The sequence below is a fragment of the Drosophila albomicans genome, chromosome 3 (assembly GCF_009650485.2).
Source record: "Drosophila albomicans strain 15112-1751.03 chromosome 3, ASM965048v2, whole genome shotgun sequence".
NCBI classification, from domain to species: Eukaryota; Metazoa; Arthropoda; class Insecta; order Diptera; family Drosophilidae; genus Drosophila; species Drosophila albomicans.
Genome location: NC_047629.2, coordinates 54228119 through 54247085, shown reverse-complemented (window position 1 = coordinate 54247085; position 18967 = coordinate 54228119). Strand labels below are relative to the sequence as shown.

At 38.2% G+C, this 18967-nt stretch overlaps 3 protein-coding genes across 13 annotated transcripts in view; 2 read left to right on the top strand and 1 right to left on the bottom strand.

Moving 5' to 3' along the window:
• LOC117567566 (cell adhesion molecule Dscam2) overlaps positions 1-7850 on the bottom strand; it is a 30755-nt gene extending 22905 nt beyond the window's left edge. For 10 of the 11 annotated variants that reach the window (XM_052005510.1, XM_034247632.2, XM_034247633.2 and 7 more), the window contains exons 1-3: positions 7117-7850; positions 820-1152; positions 567-728 (exon numbers count right to left, since the gene is read on the bottom strand). In XM_052005510.1, coding sequence (XP_051861470.1) covers positions 567-728; positions 820-1152; positions 7117-7165 — 544 coding nt within the window. In that variant the 5' untranslated portion in view covers positions 7166-7850. The remainder of the gene's footprint in view (positions 1-566; positions 729-819; positions 1153-7116) is intronic. The other variant, XM_052005509.1, reaches the window with a different exon arrangement.
• Positions 7851-14812: 6962 nt separating this feature from the next.
• LOC117571668 (uncharacterized) lies at positions 14813-15196 on the top strand. The gene has a single exon (XM_034253908.1). The coding sequence runs from the start codon at positions 14813-14815 to the stop codon at positions 15194-15196; it is 384 nt and encodes a 127-aa protein (XP_034109799.1).
• Positions 15197-16850: 1654 nt separating this feature from the next.
• On the top strand, positions 16851-17440 carry LOC117571677 (uncharacterized). The gene is made up of 2 exons (XM_034253918.1): positions 16851-16916; positions 16976-17440. Exons 1-2 carry the CDS (start codon positions 16851-16853, stop codon positions 17438-17440), a joined length of 531 nt encoding a protein of 176 aa, XP_034109809.1.
• The last annotated feature ends 1527 nt before the right edge of the window (positions 17441-18967 follow it).

Genomic DNA, 18967 nt, shown 5'->3' with positions numbered 1-18967 from the left:
CAATTCAGACTGCACATGTTTAATAAGTAAAGCTGCTATCTGACTTCGTGTGTGCAGGAGGAGGTTTTAATAATTCTTTAAGGCATTGTTCAGTTTTATGTAAGCGCATGCCGAAGGCTTTTCCTACTTATCAGAGCTCAGAGTTGCACCTCAGTTGGGCGCAGGGTTAAGGCAAGTTAAAAGTGCTTCTCAAATTGCCAAAGGACAATGTTAATTATGCATCAAAGCACACACACATGCTCTACTCTACGATATGCGATGTTGCGTCGCTGTACGAGTATTCATGTTGTTGGGGTTGGGCAAGCGATGGCAGTTAAGCAGGCAAACATGTGAGGCAAATACTGCAAACAAACAATGCACTTTGTTGGCTTGGTAAGCCGCTACAGGGACAAGGATGTAGCAGACAGAAGGGGCCGAGGCCGTAGCTGTAGCTCCTGCTGGTGCCACGTCAGCAGCAGCAACAGCAGCGGCAACAGAAACAGCAGCAGTTGCAGACAGATAGACAAGTTGCAAGTGTGCACACCCCAAAAGAGACACAGCGAGAGAGAGAGAGGAACGTTACTTACCGCCTTGCAGCGAGGGATAGATGTAGATAGCGGGTTCATGAACCCACGAGACCACTCGTACCAATTCCTTGACAAACGTGGGCACCACACAACGCAAAATGGCGGTGCAGCCGCGCGACGCAGATAATACCTCCACATCCACTTTGTAGGCCTGCGCCACAACTGCCACACACAAAAAAAAAGAAAACAAGAATAAAGAAATGCATATGCCAAAATTATATTTACTCGTATGCATCATCATCGCACAACTTACCCGCTCGCACTTGCACATCCCGCGACACAATGCGACCCACCGAGTTGCTGGCAATGCAACGATAGATCGTATTGTGTATATCCTGATGATAGGCAGCCGCCGCGAATGGCATCAGCACCAACGTCCCGTTCCGCAGCACCCGCCTCACGCCGTGTATCTCTGTGACCGCCGTGCCATCCGCATGCACCCAATCGATCGTTGGCTGTGGACTCCCTGAGGCGGAGCAGTCCAGCCAGCCTCCCGATGAGTTCGAGAACTCCACGCGGCCCGGCGGCTCCATGACGAAGCCGGGGCCGCGCAAATGTGTTTCGAAGGGTTCGCTAATCGTTGCATCTGCAAAGGAATTTAATGGTTAACATTATTGCATTTTAAAGTGATTTAAAGTTATCAACAATAAAGTGTAAAACATGAATTCTAAATTTAATGTTGTCATATTTACTTTGCAATGACAAACTCAACTTTTACATATTCATACAGTTAAAACAGGTATTTGTAAATTTCGTTATAACTTAATATTCTTCTTTTAATAAAATATAATAATTAATTTAGGATACAAAAATGTATTACAATTTTAATGAACGTATATATTTAAAGCTATCAACTATAATGATGGAAAATATTAATTCTTTATTTAATGTTGTCATATTTACTTTTCAATGACAACCTCAAGTTTTACACATTCTGAAACAACTTGTATAATTCGGTTATTTACGGTAAGAATTAAATACAGTTAGGTATTTGTAAGTTTCGTTATAACTTAATATTCTTCATTTAATAAAATATAATAATTAATTTAGGTTACAAAATTGTATTATATTTATATTATATATTTACAAGACAGAAGTAACTTTTATAAATGTTTTCTGCTGTATGATTTGAACAATTAAAATTCTTCATCTTGAACTCTCTTAAAGTAATTCATCGTTAATAACTATTTAAGTAAAGTAACTCAGCTGATCATTTATAATATAAATAATAATAATAATAATATAAATAAATACCTTAAAAGAGTGAACATTTAAAACTAAATCATATAAATAATATTCCTTTAAAATTCGAATATAAAAGAGTTTAATATTCTGTAATAAAACAATTCATAATACTTTTAAGTATCTCATTTCATATATAATTATTGGTAATATTTCTAGAAGTCACATTCCTTAATTACAATTTTAAATAATAATTTTGAAAATTCGAATATAAAAGAGCTTAATATTCTCTAATAAAACTGTCAAGTGTCTCATTTCATATCTCTTTCTTGGTAACATTTCTAAAAGTCACATTCTAAAAATCGTAAAATAGAGTATTTAAATAATTCAAATCATTTTATTCGGGTTTCCAATGAATTGCAAATAATATTTGTTTCGCACCCCTTTCAATAATTAATGTGTTTGCAAAGTGTATGAATAATATTTGAAAAATGACCGTAAACCCGAAATAATATCGAAAGAACAAAAAGCATAAAATGAAGAAGACCATCAACAATTTATGCATGCAAATATCTTAAAGGGTCATCAAATGGTTTCCATGTGCAAATAAGTGAAATGTCTTTCAAATATGCACATATATTTACGTGCATATGTATTTGTCTGTTAAGAGCGCCATTAGAATGATATGCTGAATTCGGATTCGTATTCGGATTTAGGGGTTCCGTGGATGTATTAAAACGTTCGCCCCCCTTTAAGAAGCACTTAAAATTTTATATTTTATCCGCATTCGTCATTCGTCAGTGGAAACCATTTTCGCAGTGTGTTTTTTCTACTTTCGTCTCGCTTGGCAAACAGATTTTTGTCTTATCTTAAATTAGAATAACATAGCTTGGGTTTCATTTTTTTCCTCGCTCACTCTCTAAAAATATACCTACACTCATTTATATAGATATATGTATGTATATAGATATGTGTGTATATATCTTTTTATGTATGTATGTATTTCTCAAATTGACATTTCGCTTCAAATTCCACATGAATGCGCCTCGGATGTCTGTGCCACCCAAGCGGCTGTCCCTGCGGCGCTGTGCAAATCCTTGCAACTCGTTCAGGCCTGCCACTAGGAGCCTCTTACTTCGTCCTCCTTTCCGCCTATGCGCCCGTCCGTCCGTCTGTACCTCCGTTCGTCCGCCCGCCCGTTCTGTTCGCCTGTCCTGCTCCGTCAAGTCATTGTGTCTGCAATTAGAGTTGTTTTTGTTCTTTTTTTTGCCTTTGCTTTTGCTTTTGTATGTTTTTTGTTGTTGCTGTTGTCGTCGTTGTGCTGTTGTTGTTTCTCTTGTTGTTGTTGTTGTTGTGCCTGGCCAGGCGCTTTTTGTTTTATGCTTGGCATCAAGGATTTTTATGTTACTTCTTTCTGGTTTCGTTTTTCTCGACGTCTCCTCTGTTCTCTTGTTCGTTTCATTTTACTTTTCCCCGCTGATTTTATGGCTCCCGCTGTCAGGGTGAAGACTTGGGCGAGGGCGGAAGAGGGAGGGGGATGGTGGAGGCCTCTGCCAGGCCATAAAATTATTGCAAGTATGTCTTGAGTACGCTTGGCACTCGGTTCATTTTTTTTTTCGGGCAGAAAGGGTATGTTTTACGAGCATGTGCCTCAAAGCGCGCCCTCACAACATATGTATGTGTGTATGGCTGTGTGTGTGTGTTGGATCTGTGTGTGTGTGTACATCCACTTGTAGGTTTTTTATTCTTTCCTGTGAAAACAAAAAGTCTACGCTGCAAGCGCTACTGTGCGTGTGTGTTCCGTTGTTCCTGTTGTTCTCTCTGTGTATGCTTTTTTTTTGTCCCGGTCCCAGATCTTATTCTTCTTCTATCCCATCATCATCATCATGAACATCATCATCATCATCTTGTTCACTGAGCACCTCGTCTTGGGCTTATTCCTGCGGCTCAAAGATTCACGCGAATATTCACAAATTTAGCTGCGCTACATTTTCCAGCCATGCGGATTTTATGCCTAAGCCATCAAGTATTTTCGGGGGATTTTAGGCGAATTTTATTCCGCATTAAGTCTCCGGCAATTTTGAACTAGTTTACCGAAATCAAATCCATCTCAAAGAGGCTTTAAAACTAGCAGCATTTAACAAGTTGTCAAACTGGCTGCCAGTTCGTTGCACTCCTCCACACGGCGAGTGCAGTCAGCTTTTGCGGTCTCCTCCCCTCCCCTTGTGCCACCCACGCAATTTCCGCTCTCGCTTTGGTCTGCCATTCATATGGAATGTGTGTGTGTATGAATGTGTGTGTGAGTGTGTGTGGTGGCACTGGGACTTGAGGGGTTGCTTAGCAAGGATTCTCAGACGTTGCTGCTTTCCTTCTTCATTTTTTTTTTGGATTATGCCCTTTTGGCACTTTTTAAAATTATTTCTTTGCCTTTGGGCAAAGCGAGTGATGTCGTAGGTGTTGTGTGAGTGTGTCTGAGTGTGTGTGCTTTGTAGTGTTGTTGTCTGACTTTGCACGTGTATAGTTTTGTATTTATGATCCTGCAGACATAATATCTATAATGGCCTCGCCATAAAAGCACTGCACTAAATTCGTGGCCAGTTTTCCGTGTGCGCCCATAAAACCTGACAGCTGAAAAACTAAAGCACACACACTGACATATTAGTATTGCATTCGTTCACAGCCGCCACCTTAAAGCCAAAGTCAAGAGCGAACTTTAAGAAGGACGCCGGAAATATTCGACTAAAGTGCCTTGGCACTTCGTAACGCCCCATCGGAAATGGTGGGCCATGGCTTATGCGCAATCAGCCCAAAATACAGGAAATTCAATTTTTATGCGCAAAAACAAGCAAAAGGAAACGCCAAGACAAACACACACACTAGCCAAAGCACCCACTCTCTGGCAAATCGTATGCCAAGTCAATATTGTCTGAGCTCAGACTGAAAAGAACTTAAAGCGTTTACAGACCAACGCGCATTGAGCAACAACGACAGCAACAGCAACAGTTATAATAATTGTAAATAACTTGATTTTTTCTTTTATTTCTGGTTTGCCCAAAAGATGCTTTCCAGCTGGCCCTAAGCCCATTTAAGGCCGAAGTGCACACACAGAGCCCGCCAGGGAAGACCGTCGAAAGCGAATCCCGAAAAGGCAGAGCCCAAGAAAAGGCAACGGGATGTGAAAATGTTTTTTGTGCAAATTGTTTTTCGTTAGATAAAAAAATACAAAATATATATATATATATATATATATATATATATATATATATATATATATATATCTACGATATATACACACGTATATATAAAGAAGAAAAGTAAGTCACAATAAAATTGGAAATAATGTCAGAGAAAAGTCAATACAATTCTAATATACTCTAACTTAATATATTTCCTCAAATAAAAAGGCTTTCGCAGACGTTATCCAAATACGTTTATTGTTGCCGTAAGAAACACTTAGCGAGATTTTCGATTTTTAAAACCATTTAATGGAAATAATTTAAATACTAATATATTTAAACTAACAAACAAACAAAATCATGCTTCTTATTTTTATAACAAATCTGATTTTAACTAATCCTGTTAAGAGCAATTTCAATACTTAAAAGTTAGACCCCAAAAAATCTTATTAAATGGAAGTGCACAACGTCATAATTTTCTGGTGAGAGTACTTGAAAGTTCCATACAGAATATTTGGCATTTCTTGAAAGCATTTCCATTATTTTATTTTCAATTTCAGAGCCAGCTGCTTTCGCTCTGACCCTTGGCACGGAACCACATTTGTGCGAGCACTTCATTAATCCTACAACAAATTAATGTGTTTGTCACAAAGGATTTAAAACACAATCAATCAGAGAGCGCAACAGCCCTTTTTGAACCCCAAAAAATATATTTCATAATTTAGTTGTCCCAACTTGCAGCGCGAAAAGGAAAAGGGAATGTAGTAGACAAGGAGAGGTTCTGGCTTTGCTTGGGTTAATCTCATTTCTGTTGTTTGTTTTCTTTTTGCTCTGGTGCTGATTTCATGGATCACATTATTTTATGTGAATTTTTATCCGCATGAAAATGAAATAACAACGAACGACGAACACAAAAAAAAAAAAATAAAAAATTGGTGAACGCGCTCTACCGACATTGAGTAACAATTTCATTTGCATATTTTTCATTTGCTTCAACCTCAGCCAGGGGTGCGAAAAGATATAGACACCAGTAGACATATATATGTCATATATACGTTTATATTTATAGCAGCGTAAATATGTACATATACGTATGCATGGAATATAAAATATCTATATGGCATTTCAGTAATTTTTTCCCTCCAAATATATGTGAGCGTCAGTTGTTATTGGCATTGCCATCATAAAATGCAAACAGCTACAAAAGCAATGAAAATTGGAAAATATCAAATTTCCAAAAAAAAAACTCAAATAGAAGCTCTTTGCTATTTCAGTGTGTGAAGTGGTCGATGGGTCTGACAGTTCGATCGACTATTCCTGACTCTGTTCCTGACACATTTCATTAGTCTTTCATACGCAGACAAGCACACGCACACTCCCACATATGCGAGCACACACACACACACAAAATTTTGTGGCATAAATTGACGCCTGGGTTTTTATCATAAGGCAATTTCATATTATGTATACGCATTTTGTGCGATGCCGGTTTAGTTTTTGTTGCCACGAGCATCATTTTTATGGCCTCGACTATATCATAAAGCGACCAAATCATTTGCACTTAGCTCGCTGCTCGCTGCTCGCTCCTCGTAGAGCGAGTGCTCAACCATAAATTATGTTAACACCTCTCCACCTCGGAAAAACGTTTTGTATTCATATATGCTCATTGTAGCATGAAATCGCATTTTTGCCACAGCAGATTATTATTTTTATTTAAATTAAAGTATTATTTATTTATGCAGAGCTGCAACATATATAATTGTGTGTGATATTTATACTACAAGTGATAGACGACACTCAGATTACCAGTTTAATTTGTGGCCAGGGAAAAACACTGTTGATAAGCTCTTTGCTGTTTTGCCCCATCAAATCCCAAAAAATCCTTCTGAGCCTTAGCGCCTTTTGGCATAATAAGTTTTTGTGTATTTTTTTGAAGAGCACGAAAAGGGAATATGCCGACAGCTGTTGATGGGCATACCACAACACACACACACACTTGTATACTCCGAAGACACACAGACACGCAAGCCAACAAAAAATTTGAAGCATACTTTGCGGCGCGTGCCAAGCGATTCGACTAAATAAAGCCGGCAGTCAGGCTTAAGAGTCGCAAGAGAAATAAAAGGCGGTAAAGGCAAGGCAGAGAAACACAAACAGAAAGAGAAAGAGAGTGAGTTATAAGTTGCACCTACCAAACCTGAGCAGCAAACAAATCACAAAAAGGCGGCTACTAATCCACATGCTTTCCGGTTTTCTGTTTTGATTTTGATTTACTTTACGTCGTTCGTTGGCTTGTTTGCTCTCGTTCCGACTCGTTTTATTTGTTTTGTTTGCCTATCGGTTTATGCAATGATTTATTGAGCAATTTTGATTCAATTTCAAAGGCGGCTTTACATCTCAATTTCGATTTCGATTTCAATTCGAATTTCTTTTCTTCTCTTTTCTCTTTTGATTTGGCACAATTTCTGATGAAAATAAATTTTGCGATTTGTTGTGTTGACTAATTGCGAACGAAGCGAACTTTGTTGTGTTTTAGCATGTTTTGTTGAGACTTTTGAAGCCGGCACACTCCGAGCACACACACTCACGCACACACACACGCGCACACGGCAAACACTCCCGCACGGCACGCAACACTTCCGTTCCGTTCGAGGCAACTGCACGCTTGCAAGGATTCAACTTGACTGCGATGCTCGTTGTTTCTGTGATGCTGTCAAGCTCTTTGCACTCTGTACTCGCTCTCTTCTTTTTTGATAGCGTGCACTCTCTCTCTCTCTCTCTCTTAAGCCGGCGCCTATTCACCACAGCTCGACACTCTGAAACTCAACTCACAGCACTCTCACATTGATAGTACACTGAGTACCTCACTGTTCACTACTCGGTTGCCGCATTTCTCTGAACCGACTGAGCCGTGCGTATCCTACGAGCCTCGAAAAGCAACTGAACTGAGTGTCGAACACTTTCTGTTGTCGACTGTGGTGTTTCCGCTTTGGCGGTGCACTTGACGCTGCACACTCGACGCATGCGCCTAACATTTTGTTGTCTGTGGTTAGGCACGAGCAGGAAGCTCTATGAATTAGAGGGAGCTGCGACAAGCAGACCAAACAGCTGTGCTCCGTGTGTTTACACTGGACTTTCGTCTCTCTATGTGTGTGTGTGTGTGTGTGTGTGTGTTTTGTGGAGCAGGCCTTTCTTGCGCCATGGCTGAGCGCCTCGTTTAATGTTTCAATTATTTTGGCTAGATGACATTTATTTTCAGCATAATCGAATGAGTGCGTGACAAATGGTTCTTCTATTGCTGCAGAGAATCTTCTGATATTTTCCAACTAAAATTAAGTAGCTAACGAATTTATGCAGAGTGGAATATAAACAGTTGGTGTATTCTACAGTTGTCAATTGAAATATAGATCAAGTAATAGAAATTAAGTTTAGAGCAATAAAGAAAGCTCTATACTAGTATGCTCGACTATGAGATACCAAAGACCATATGTGGTATAACGATGTAGTACTACATTCGAAATATACCACAGAGGTCCAAACACATTATCAGACCGTAGAACTAAACCCTATTGAATAGGCGTTAATTGACACACAAAATTATTAAATAACTTCCACCATTTATTAATCCGTTCGCAACCAATTTATCTGGAGAATGAAATAATATAGTTATTATTGTTTGTGTACATTTTTAATAATAAAATGTTTAAGCGATGTAAATAAATGTATTTCTGTTCTTACATAAATTTCTCGTCTTTATATACTATCGACACCCATAAATTTGAAATTCAGTCATAATATTAGAACTCCACTGCGTAAATAGTTTAATCAAATCATGCCCAACAATGTATGCACAACAAAAATGTACGTGGGCTGCTGCTGTGATGAGATGCGAGATGGAGAGTTGAGAGTTAAGAGAGCGAGAGCTGTGCGGACACATCTATGAACTCATAATATATTTGCATAATTTACTTGGCATTACCCAAACAATTTCACACTTAGGGCCATGTTGGATGGAGCACGGCACGGAGTGCGGCTAATGAGCGACTGGGGAAATTATGTCTACTGAGTGAGCAGGAAGAGCCTCACTGAATGGTTGTGCCAAGTGTTGCTGCTGCCAAAAAATGATAATTACTTAGCCTAAAAGCATGCAACATATAATTTGTTTTTGTTTTTCTTGTTTTCCTAACATGCTGTTGGCCAATTTGAGGCGCGTGAATGCGTAAAAAGCAAACTGAATCAGAGTCTACTCATTCTCCGTACTCCACTCAACTGCTGCTGAATCTGAATGAGCAAAAAAGGACGTCAACCAAAATAGGAAAACAAAAAAGGAAAGCCGCAACAACAACAACAGTAGCAGCAACAGCAGCTGCGCTGGTTGCCGTTGACATACATTAGGTACGCCAAGGACAACAACGAAACATCAGCCGCAATAGGCAACAACAAGAACAACAACAACAACAGCAACACCGACGACAACAATAAAACATAAGCCAAAACGTGTTTGTTTGCCAAATTTATTGCTGGACCCGCTCAAATGTCCCCACAGTGGCCAAAGGCACAACAGTTGCCAACAAACGGACATATGTGGTTGCAATCTATGAGTGTGTGTGTAAGTGTGTGTGAGTTAGCATACGTGTATGTGTGAGTGCGTGTCGATGTTGTTGCTAATGACAACGACACCGCGTCGCGCATCAACGGGCGACACCAAAAAGTCATTGACTCATTGAGTTTTCGCTCAGTGTGTGTGTGTTGGGGAGTGTGTGTGTGCGATAACAAACGCCTCTCTAAAAAGCGCCACGCCTCCTCCTAAAGAGGCGAGAGGAGGATGCAGCCCACTTACCACACGGCAACACTCGTTGGCTCAAGCAGCGTTAGCTTGTTTGTTTGCTGGCTCGTTTGGTTGGTTCGCTGGTTGGTTGTCTGCTTGGTTCACTGCCTGCGTGTCTGCACGTAGACAACAACAACTATAACAACGACAACAACAATAGGCACTGCTGTTGCTGCCTTGACGTTATGGCTGTGATTATGTAGTTGCCGCTGCACTTACTCCATCATCATTAGACATTGTCAGGTGGCACTGCATTGGCTTTGCCACTCTCGTGCTTCACATTGCAACCATGCAACTAGGCAACTGTGCAACGTTCAACGTTCAACGTGCAACGTGCCAAAAACCAAGAGCTACCCATCATCATCGAGCCAACAATCTAAAACAAAAACAAGCCCGCATCAAAAAGGCGGCCATGGACATGGCAACACGGTCTATGACCAAATGACCAACAATGCCGAGTTCTCATGACAGCCATTTGCACAGTGGGCCAAATTGTAATAAAATCAGCTTTGAAATCGATTTCTGTTTTCACTTTTACGCCACAAATAGTTCAAGATTTAACTAAACGCACGAATTGAGCACTGCAAGCAGCTAATATAGTTTAGCTGTTATTATTATGTTTGCATGTTCATCAGATTTAAATTCACCACACAACAGCTATTAAATCGTAATGAGACATACGATAATCAGTCTGACTTGCCTCCCAACTTTTATGGTTCGGTAGAAAATTTCAACTTTAATTTTATGTTTTATATCAAGATAGTTATAGTTTGATTCGTACAAGTTGTGATCACAATTTTATGGATCAGGAGCCACTCACGAATTTACTGAACAGATTTTAAGTGTCGAGTGCACCAACCTTTACTCTCAAGCCCAGAACGTGCTCTGTAAGTACCTATTAGAGGTGGAGACACGCTCTCGATAGCGGCGCGCACTCTCGATAGTGGTCAATCGCTATCGTCGATAGTGGTCGATATTTTTTCAAATTTCTTTGTATACCCGCATCCTCCGTAGAGTCGAAGAGGGTCTTCAGCAAAGCAGGACAAATCATTTCAAATAGGCGTACAAAATTATTGTTTGAAATAAATATATAAATAGAAGTTAAGATAAACCTAAAAAATAAAAAATCCATACTATTTGAATTATTTTTTATTATTTTTAGATAAAGATTTGAAAGCCTATTTCATACTCTCATACTTGAAACAAATATGGATTATTTTAAAAACTAATTAAATTACAGTAGAATCCGGTTATAACGACGCCGCTAATAGCGTCCGTCCGGTTTTTGAGACGAAAATTCGATGACTTGGTGGGTCCCCATACAAATTAAATTGATTAAAACATTAATTAGTTGCATTTTAAAAACCTATGGCAACCATAAAATAAACAAAATTTTATTTTTCAACTTTTGGTTTATAGGTGTTCCGGATATAACGACGATCCCTGGAAAGTCGCTATAACCGGATTCTACTGTATTTTCTTTTACTGCATTATCGACAACTATCGACGATAGATTTTTCTTGCTATCGTCGATAGTTGATAGTTTATGGAAACTATGAATCACTATCGATGGCGCTGACTATCGATAGTTCTCCACCTCTAGTAACTATGTACAATAACAACTTAGTTGTCTATTTTCGATAAGCATACTCAATGATGCATACAAAAAATACTATTACTTTTATTTATTAAAAATAACAAAATTATTGTTGTCTATTAGTTCATAATGTATCAGTTGTCGAATTTACTGAAAATGTTCCCAATTAATGAATACCACACTCTAAAACTGTTGAATTTGTACAATTTAAAATAAATTATGTTGCTCAATTAATTGTTAAGCTTTTCGAAACCATGCACAACATATGAAAATCAACTCATGTAATATAGCCTATACAAGAGATGGTTAATCGTAGTTACAATGCGCTGGTTGACAGTTTGTCTGCTTTACACTCTACCAATCTTTGAAGTTGCCCGATTGTGTTTTATTCGTAGACAATATACAAGTTTTCTTCCAGTCCCGTCATGTGTAGACACAAGATGCGAAAAGACTTACTCACTTCGTTTTGCCGTATATGCGGAACTGATTATCTACAAGACTCGTCGAGTATAAATTCTTGCCAAAGGGAAATTTAAATTTCCCTCGGCTGCGCTGGCGGAATTTGTACTCGACGTTTCTTGTAGAAAATATGCGGTGCAGCTCTTGCCGAAAATCTGTGCTTAGATTCTAGTGCGTAGTTCGGAATATGCAAAATAAAAAATACGCTCAAAAATATATGCAGTAAATAAAATGTTTATTATACTTGAAATTAAATTTATTAAAACTAATACAATGAGTACTTAAATTTATATATAATATTATCTAAACAGTTTTACTTATAACTAAATAATATAATAGCTAAAAGAAAAAATTAATTTATTTCGCCGTTTTCAATATTCTTCGCCCTGAACAATGCCTTGTAGTTTCTATTTTTATCATCCAACGTAGCTCTTTCGTGGTCCTCAAAACTGTAAATATAAATACAAATACAAATATATTTTTTAATTTAAATCAGATTAGAATAGTAGTTTAATAATATTAACAACTTACCTCTGATTGTTTTATAAAAGACGCGTAGGAAAAAATCAACTTTCTCGTACAGCACTCACAAAACAAATGACAAATGATACACAAAATTGCACATGTTCGAGAAAAGTAGGCGTTAGGGAAATTACGCGTTGCGCTAAGAGGGCGCGTACACCAGACTCAATGCAAGAAGCATTCTACAAGACGATTCATCTAACGATCTGCATAAAATTCTTGCACATGTTCGAGAAAAGTAGGCGTTAGGGAAATTACGCGTTGCGCTAAGAGGGCGCGTACACCAGACTCAATGCAAGAAGCATTCTACAAGACGATTCATCTAACGATCCGCATAAAATTCTTGCAGTCTCGGTCTTGGCATGACACGAAACACAATTGGGTGACTGTAATGAAACGGTAGTAGAATTTCAATGATGCACTTTCTTATCGCTTAACCTTTCATATCTTCTAGATCGTCAATGTGCGTGGCAAAGTGAAAACAATTATAGAATCAGTTGAGACCGATTGTGATCATGATTATGTGGAATACTTTGATATAGTGCCCAACAAGATCTTCCCGATTGTGTTTTATTCGTAGACAATATACAAGTTTTCTTCCAGTCCCGTCATGTGTAGACACAAGATGCGAAAAGACTTACTCACTTCGTTTTGCCGTATATGCGGAACTGATTATCTACAAGACTCGTCGAGTATAAATTCTTGCCAAAGGGAAATTTAAATTTCCCTCAGCTGCGCTGACAGAATTTGTACTCGACGTTTCTTGTAGAAAATATGCGGTGCAGCTCTTGCCGAAAATCTGTGCTTAGATTCTAGTGCGTAGTTCGGAATATGCAAAATAAAAATACGCTCAAAAATATATGCAGTAAATAAAATGTTTATTATACTTGAAATTAAATTTATTAAAACTAATACAATGAGTTCTTAAAAATATAGTTTCGTTCTCTAATTAGTTTAACTTATTACTAAACAATTATATTTATACTCTATTTATTATTTTCTAATTTTTCTAATTGCCTTGCCCTGGCATTGGCCTTGTAATTTCTATTCTTAAATTTAAAAAATGCCTCTCGCACAGCTTTTTTGTGGTCCTCGAAGCAATAGTAGTCAGACTTCAGAGCTTCAAACATGGCATTGTTTAAATGCCGGCGTAGTTCATGCCCATCAGCACATCCTTGTGGAAGATCCGCTCCAAGTTTTTTAGTATGCCATCTGGGCAGAGCATCCTCCTGAACATCGCCACATACTTCAACGGAGATTCCTCAATTTTTGTATTGAGTACGGCGATGTCCTCCTCCGATCGCAAGGGGAACTCTGGTTTTGCCGGTACCACAATATTGGCAATTTGGCTCAGTATGGCGAGTACATGGCCCAGTCCATTTTGAATTCGCCTCATCTCTTCTCGCAGCTGACGCACTTCTAGTTCAATGTTCACAGGCTGCTGGCTGGTCACAAAATCCAGAGGCTGCTGGCTGGTCAGTCCCGCAATGTCCAGAGGCTGCTGGTTATCCAAAAGTTGAAAGTGGCGATCCATTATTTCGATTTTTTATGAAATATAGAGCAAATCGGTAGGTTTATATTCTTTTTTTTGTGACAACTCCTTCCGGTAGACAGATTAGTATTTGGGGAATCCCAATATTAGGTAGTTAATGGAAATATACATTTAGGTAGACGCTAAAAAAAGGGTTAGTCCAAGTGATCTATATAAAAGCCGCACCCACGCACCCACTTTATAATGGAAGACGGAGATGGCTATATTGCTGGTCAACAATTTGTCAACAAACGAAGTTTCTTTGACTTACCAATGGCGAGTTCGGCAATAGGTATAATTTTAGTTGACCCAAACCCTGATGACGCAATTGAAATTTCAGAAATTTGTTTTAAGTACATATATTTACCTGCTGAAAACAATGACATTGTCTTAGTTCCGCTAATACACTCATTATCTGATTAATTACAGTTTGTAAGTAATACTTTGCGTTTTTAACATAAAAAATCATATTGACGACAATTATTGTAACACATAATACTGAAAATAAACTGAGATGTAAAAAATATAAATGCAAATAGTATTCTTTATTTGCATAAGATTAGAATATTAGCAATAGAGTTAAAAAGTATAAACTTACCTCTGATTGTTTTATAAAAGACGCGCAGGAAAAAAACAACTTTCTTGTACAGCACTCACAAAACAAATGACGCATGATACACAAAATTGCACATGTTCGAGAAAAGTAGGCGTTAGGGAAATTACGCGTTGCGCTAAGAGGGCGCGTACACCAGACTCAATGCAAGAAGCATTCTACAAGACGAGTCATCTAACGATCTGCAGAAAATTCTTGCACATATTCGAGAAAAGTAGGCGTTAGGGAAGTTTCGCGTTGCGCTAAGAGGGCGCGTACACCAGACTCAATGCAAGAAGCATTCTACAAGACGATTCATCTAACGATCTACAGAAAATTCTTGCAGTCTCCGTCTTGGCATGACACGAAACACAATTGGGTTACTCTTCACTTTTCGTGTCGCCAAGGTGGCGCCATCTTTCAACCTCACCATCACCACGCGATCCGCAAAGACCAAGAGGGTTATGTACAAGATCACCGTGGATGGCTGTCCGTTTCTTAGCAATCCCATCATAAACAAAGTCTTGGGCTCTACCTATCGCAAGATACTGGTTAATACCACCTTCAAGTGTCCCATACCACCAAAGGTTTACTTTATGAAAAATGTAGCTGCACTTTTTGCAATGCCCGCGTTTCATCCCGCTGGACAATTTGAGATGAATGCTCGCATCAGAATGCCACAGACCAATGCACCTTTTGTGATGGATATTAACTGGAAATATAGTATAGAACATTTGAAATAAGTACTGACTAATGATGTGTAACAAAACTTAATTTGCTGTTTATAAATTACTCATTAATTTGCCTGCAACGTAGATAAAATGTTTAAGCAATTGTTGTTGACTTTTCGTTGAGAATAGACTGCAAGAAGTTCGCAATGTGGGCACCTCAGGTTTGCCTGCTGAGCACTCTACTGGTCATTGCAATGGAGCTGGTGAGATCTTTTGAGATTATGTTTTAATATAACTTATTCATAAACTTTGCTGCAGGTAATTGTGCGTGGCAAAATTAAGGTTATTTTGGATTCGGTGGAAACGGAGAGTGATCACGATTTTGTCGAATACTTTCGACCAGTTCCGCATACAACTTTACACACATTTCGAGTTGTTAAGCTGGCTCCATCATTTTCTTTAAGCATTGTGATGCGGGCCATGAAATCCCAAAGAATAATGTACAAGATCGCCGATTTGGATGGCTGTCAGTTCGTGAACAATCCATTGTTAAACAAGGCATTGGCACCCACTTACCACACCTTGGTCGTGAACAACAGCTTCTTCAAGTGCCCCATTCAACCCAAGGTATACTTTTTGAAGAATGTATCCAAAGCATTCATAGTGCCCACAATTCATCCACTTGGACACTATCAGCTAACGGTGCAAGTCAGAATGTCACTGAGTCCTGCGCCCTTTGTCATGCAGGTTCAGTGGAAGTACAGAGTCTTAAAATGAGCGTTAAACATTTTCGGTTGAATTAATTAAGAATGACAATAACATATTTACTAGTTCGATCATAGCATTTGTTTTAAATAAAATTATTTGATTTAGAAATGATCGAATTGACAATTCTAAATTATATAGTCTATCAACTTTCAGATAGAAGCTAATGATGCATTATTATAAATGAATTGCTCGAAAATGAAGCTCGTGCGAGGTAAATATGGATTGGCAATTCACAGTTCATAATGTACTCACTTGTAGTTTACATGTTTTATTCGCTACTCATTGTGAACACTGAAGCAAATGACACAGTAAGATCAAAAAAATTAATTACTGCAATAATTCTAATTTAAATTTATTGCTCAAAAGTATTATGTGCGTGGCAAGCTCAGAACGAGCATCGAGTCTGTGGAGACAAATTGTGATCAGGATTTTGTGGAATACTTTCGACAAGTGCCCGGCTCTCAGCTCTATACTTTTCGTGTGGTAAAAGAGGCTCCAACCTTCACAATTAGCATCACTATCAAGGCAACAAAGTCGCAACGCGTATTGTATCACTTAAAGAAATTGGAAGGCTGCCAGTTTCTCAACAATCCATTTGTTAGCAAGGCTTTCGGTCATACCTATCGTATGATTGTCGCCAACAAGACTTTCTTCAGATGTCCTATTCGTCCAAAAGTGTATTTTCTACAGAACTTAAGAACAGCCAAGGTTCTGCAGTACATGCATCCGCCTGGACACTATCAACAGAGCATGAAAGTTCACATGTCGATCAGCCCATCGCCTTTTGTCATGGAGGTTTTATGGAAATATAAAGTGGCTAATATCAAATAAATTATGACAAAAATAACTTAATTGCAATCAAATTAAAGTGGCAAAAATATAATTGACATAATAACTCGTAGCTAATGATGCATTACCATAAATATCATTATATTTTAAGTCTGATTCACAGTTCATGATGATTTCCCTTTTCGTTTGCTTGTTGTATTCGCTGCTCTTCGCCAGTTTGGAATCAAACGATACCGTAAGATGACATGTGATCAACACAATTATAATTAAATTATAAATTTTGTTGGTATTTAGTTCTATGTGCGCGGCAAAGTCAAAACGACTTTAGAATCTGTTGAAACTGAAAGTGATCATGATTTTGTGGAATACTTTCGCCAAGTGCCCGGCTCAGAGTTGTATGCTTTCCGAGTGGTCAAACTAGCAAAAAGCTTTACGATGGACATCACCATTCGAGCATTAAAATCGCAGCGTATCATGTATCAGATAAACAAATTGGAAGGCTGCCAGTTTCTCAACAATCCACTTATGAGCAAAGCTTTCGGATATATATACCAAATGATTCTCGCCAATAAGACTCTCTTCAAGTGTCCCATTCTACCAAAAGTATATGTTCTGCAGAACTTGCGAAAGGCTAAAGTTCTGCCGAGCTTTCATCCTCCTGGTCGCTATCAACTGCACATGAAAGTTAAAATGTCGTCCAGTCCAGCTCCTTTTGTGATGGAGGTTCTCTGGAAATATAATGTTGTCATTATACGCTAATGAAGTCAATAAAGTTCAATAAAAACAAGTCAATTACAGACTCAATTATATTCAAAATGATAAGCCGTAACTAATGATATAATATCGAAACAACTTCAGCTCAATTATCAACTCGTGAGGTCTACATTATTGTTCACGTAGTTCACAGTTCACATACTCGCTGTTCTGGTTGCTTATAAGTTCCGAGTTAAATGAGGAAGAAGAGTATTATAACTTGGCATCATCTCCGACCTATAAAGTATGTACATATATTCTTGATCGACCATATGAAACACTGGATCTCAGAGACTATGAGAGTTTCAGCTATTTTTGGTAAATACAATAATAACTATAGTATTTAAAATTCCTGATAACTTGGATGCGATCAGATAAAAATTGTAAAAGACATTAGTTGCTTTAGCTGACAATTTGGTATATTTCGCACTCTAAGGTATATTTTGAAAGTAGTACTATATCAATATTTCAAATATGTCCTTTCAGTATTTTGGTATATTTTAAAATGAATGCCGCACTGATATTCTTTTGTGTCGGGTTTGGTTGTTGGGTATCTCATACTCAAGCACACTTGACTGTATCTTTTTTACTTGTTTATAAATATTTACTTATGTTAATGTGGTATATCGATATAGTACCGCATTCAAGATATACCATAGACGGCTCAATATACCAGATTGTCAGCCAAAGCAACTAAAAACCCTAGTAAGTGGGCGTTTTTGCCCATACAAAAGTATTTCTTTAATAACTTCGACAATTTTTATCTGATCGCAACCAAATTCAGGAATTCAGGAATCATAACTACTATAGTTATTATTGTATATACCAAAATTCGTAACTCTAGCTTTAAAATTACGATTGTTATTCGATTTTTTTTTTTTTGCGGGGTCGGAAGTGGGCGTGGCAAAAATTTGAAATAAACTTGATCTGCGTGCAAACATAACTAATGCTGTCGAAAAAAAATTATAGCTCTATCTCTCGTAGTCTCTGAGATCTAGGTGTTCATACGGACAGACGGACAGACACACAGACGGACAGACAGACATGGCTAGATCAAGAATATATATACTTTATAGGGTCGGAGATGCCTCGTTCTACCTGTTACATACATTTCCTGCCGGCACAAAGTTATAATACCCTTCTACCCTATGGGTAACGGGTATAAACATCTTCGATATTCATTAATTGATACCTGAAAGGGAATGCTAAAACCTTTGTACCTTAGTATGTATCTCCAACGCAGAGACTCTAACTCAGAGTTAGACTTCCTCATAAAATAAAAGTGATTTAAAAGAACATAATGAGGAATTTAACATTATATTAATATAAAGCATAAATACTTAATAGCTAGAGATGTACACCACTGTGCACAGTGTCCAGTTGGCTTGTGCTTAATGGCCGTGTCACATCCGCCTTTGGGGCAGTGGACATCAAATGATGCTGGCAACCCAATTCTATAAATCTACATAACAATTATGATGCTGGTTAGTATTAAAAACAATAACGGCAGCAGCTGAGCTTAGACAACAACTA

Bases quoted from the DNA above. Each gene is read 5' to 3' on its own strand.
- LOC117571668 (XM_034253908.1), top strand. From the start codon at position 14,813: ATGACACGAAACACAATTGGGTTACTCTTCACTTTTCGTGTCGCCAAG.
- LOC117571677 (XM_034253918.1), top strand. From the start codon at position 16,851: ATGATTTCCCTTTTCGTTTGCTTGTTGTATTCGCTGCTCTTCGCCAGT. The intron at 16,917-16,975 runs GTAAGATGACAT...GTTGGTATTTAG, and splicing joins GTTTGGAATCAAACGATACC to TTCTATGTGCGCGGCAAAGT.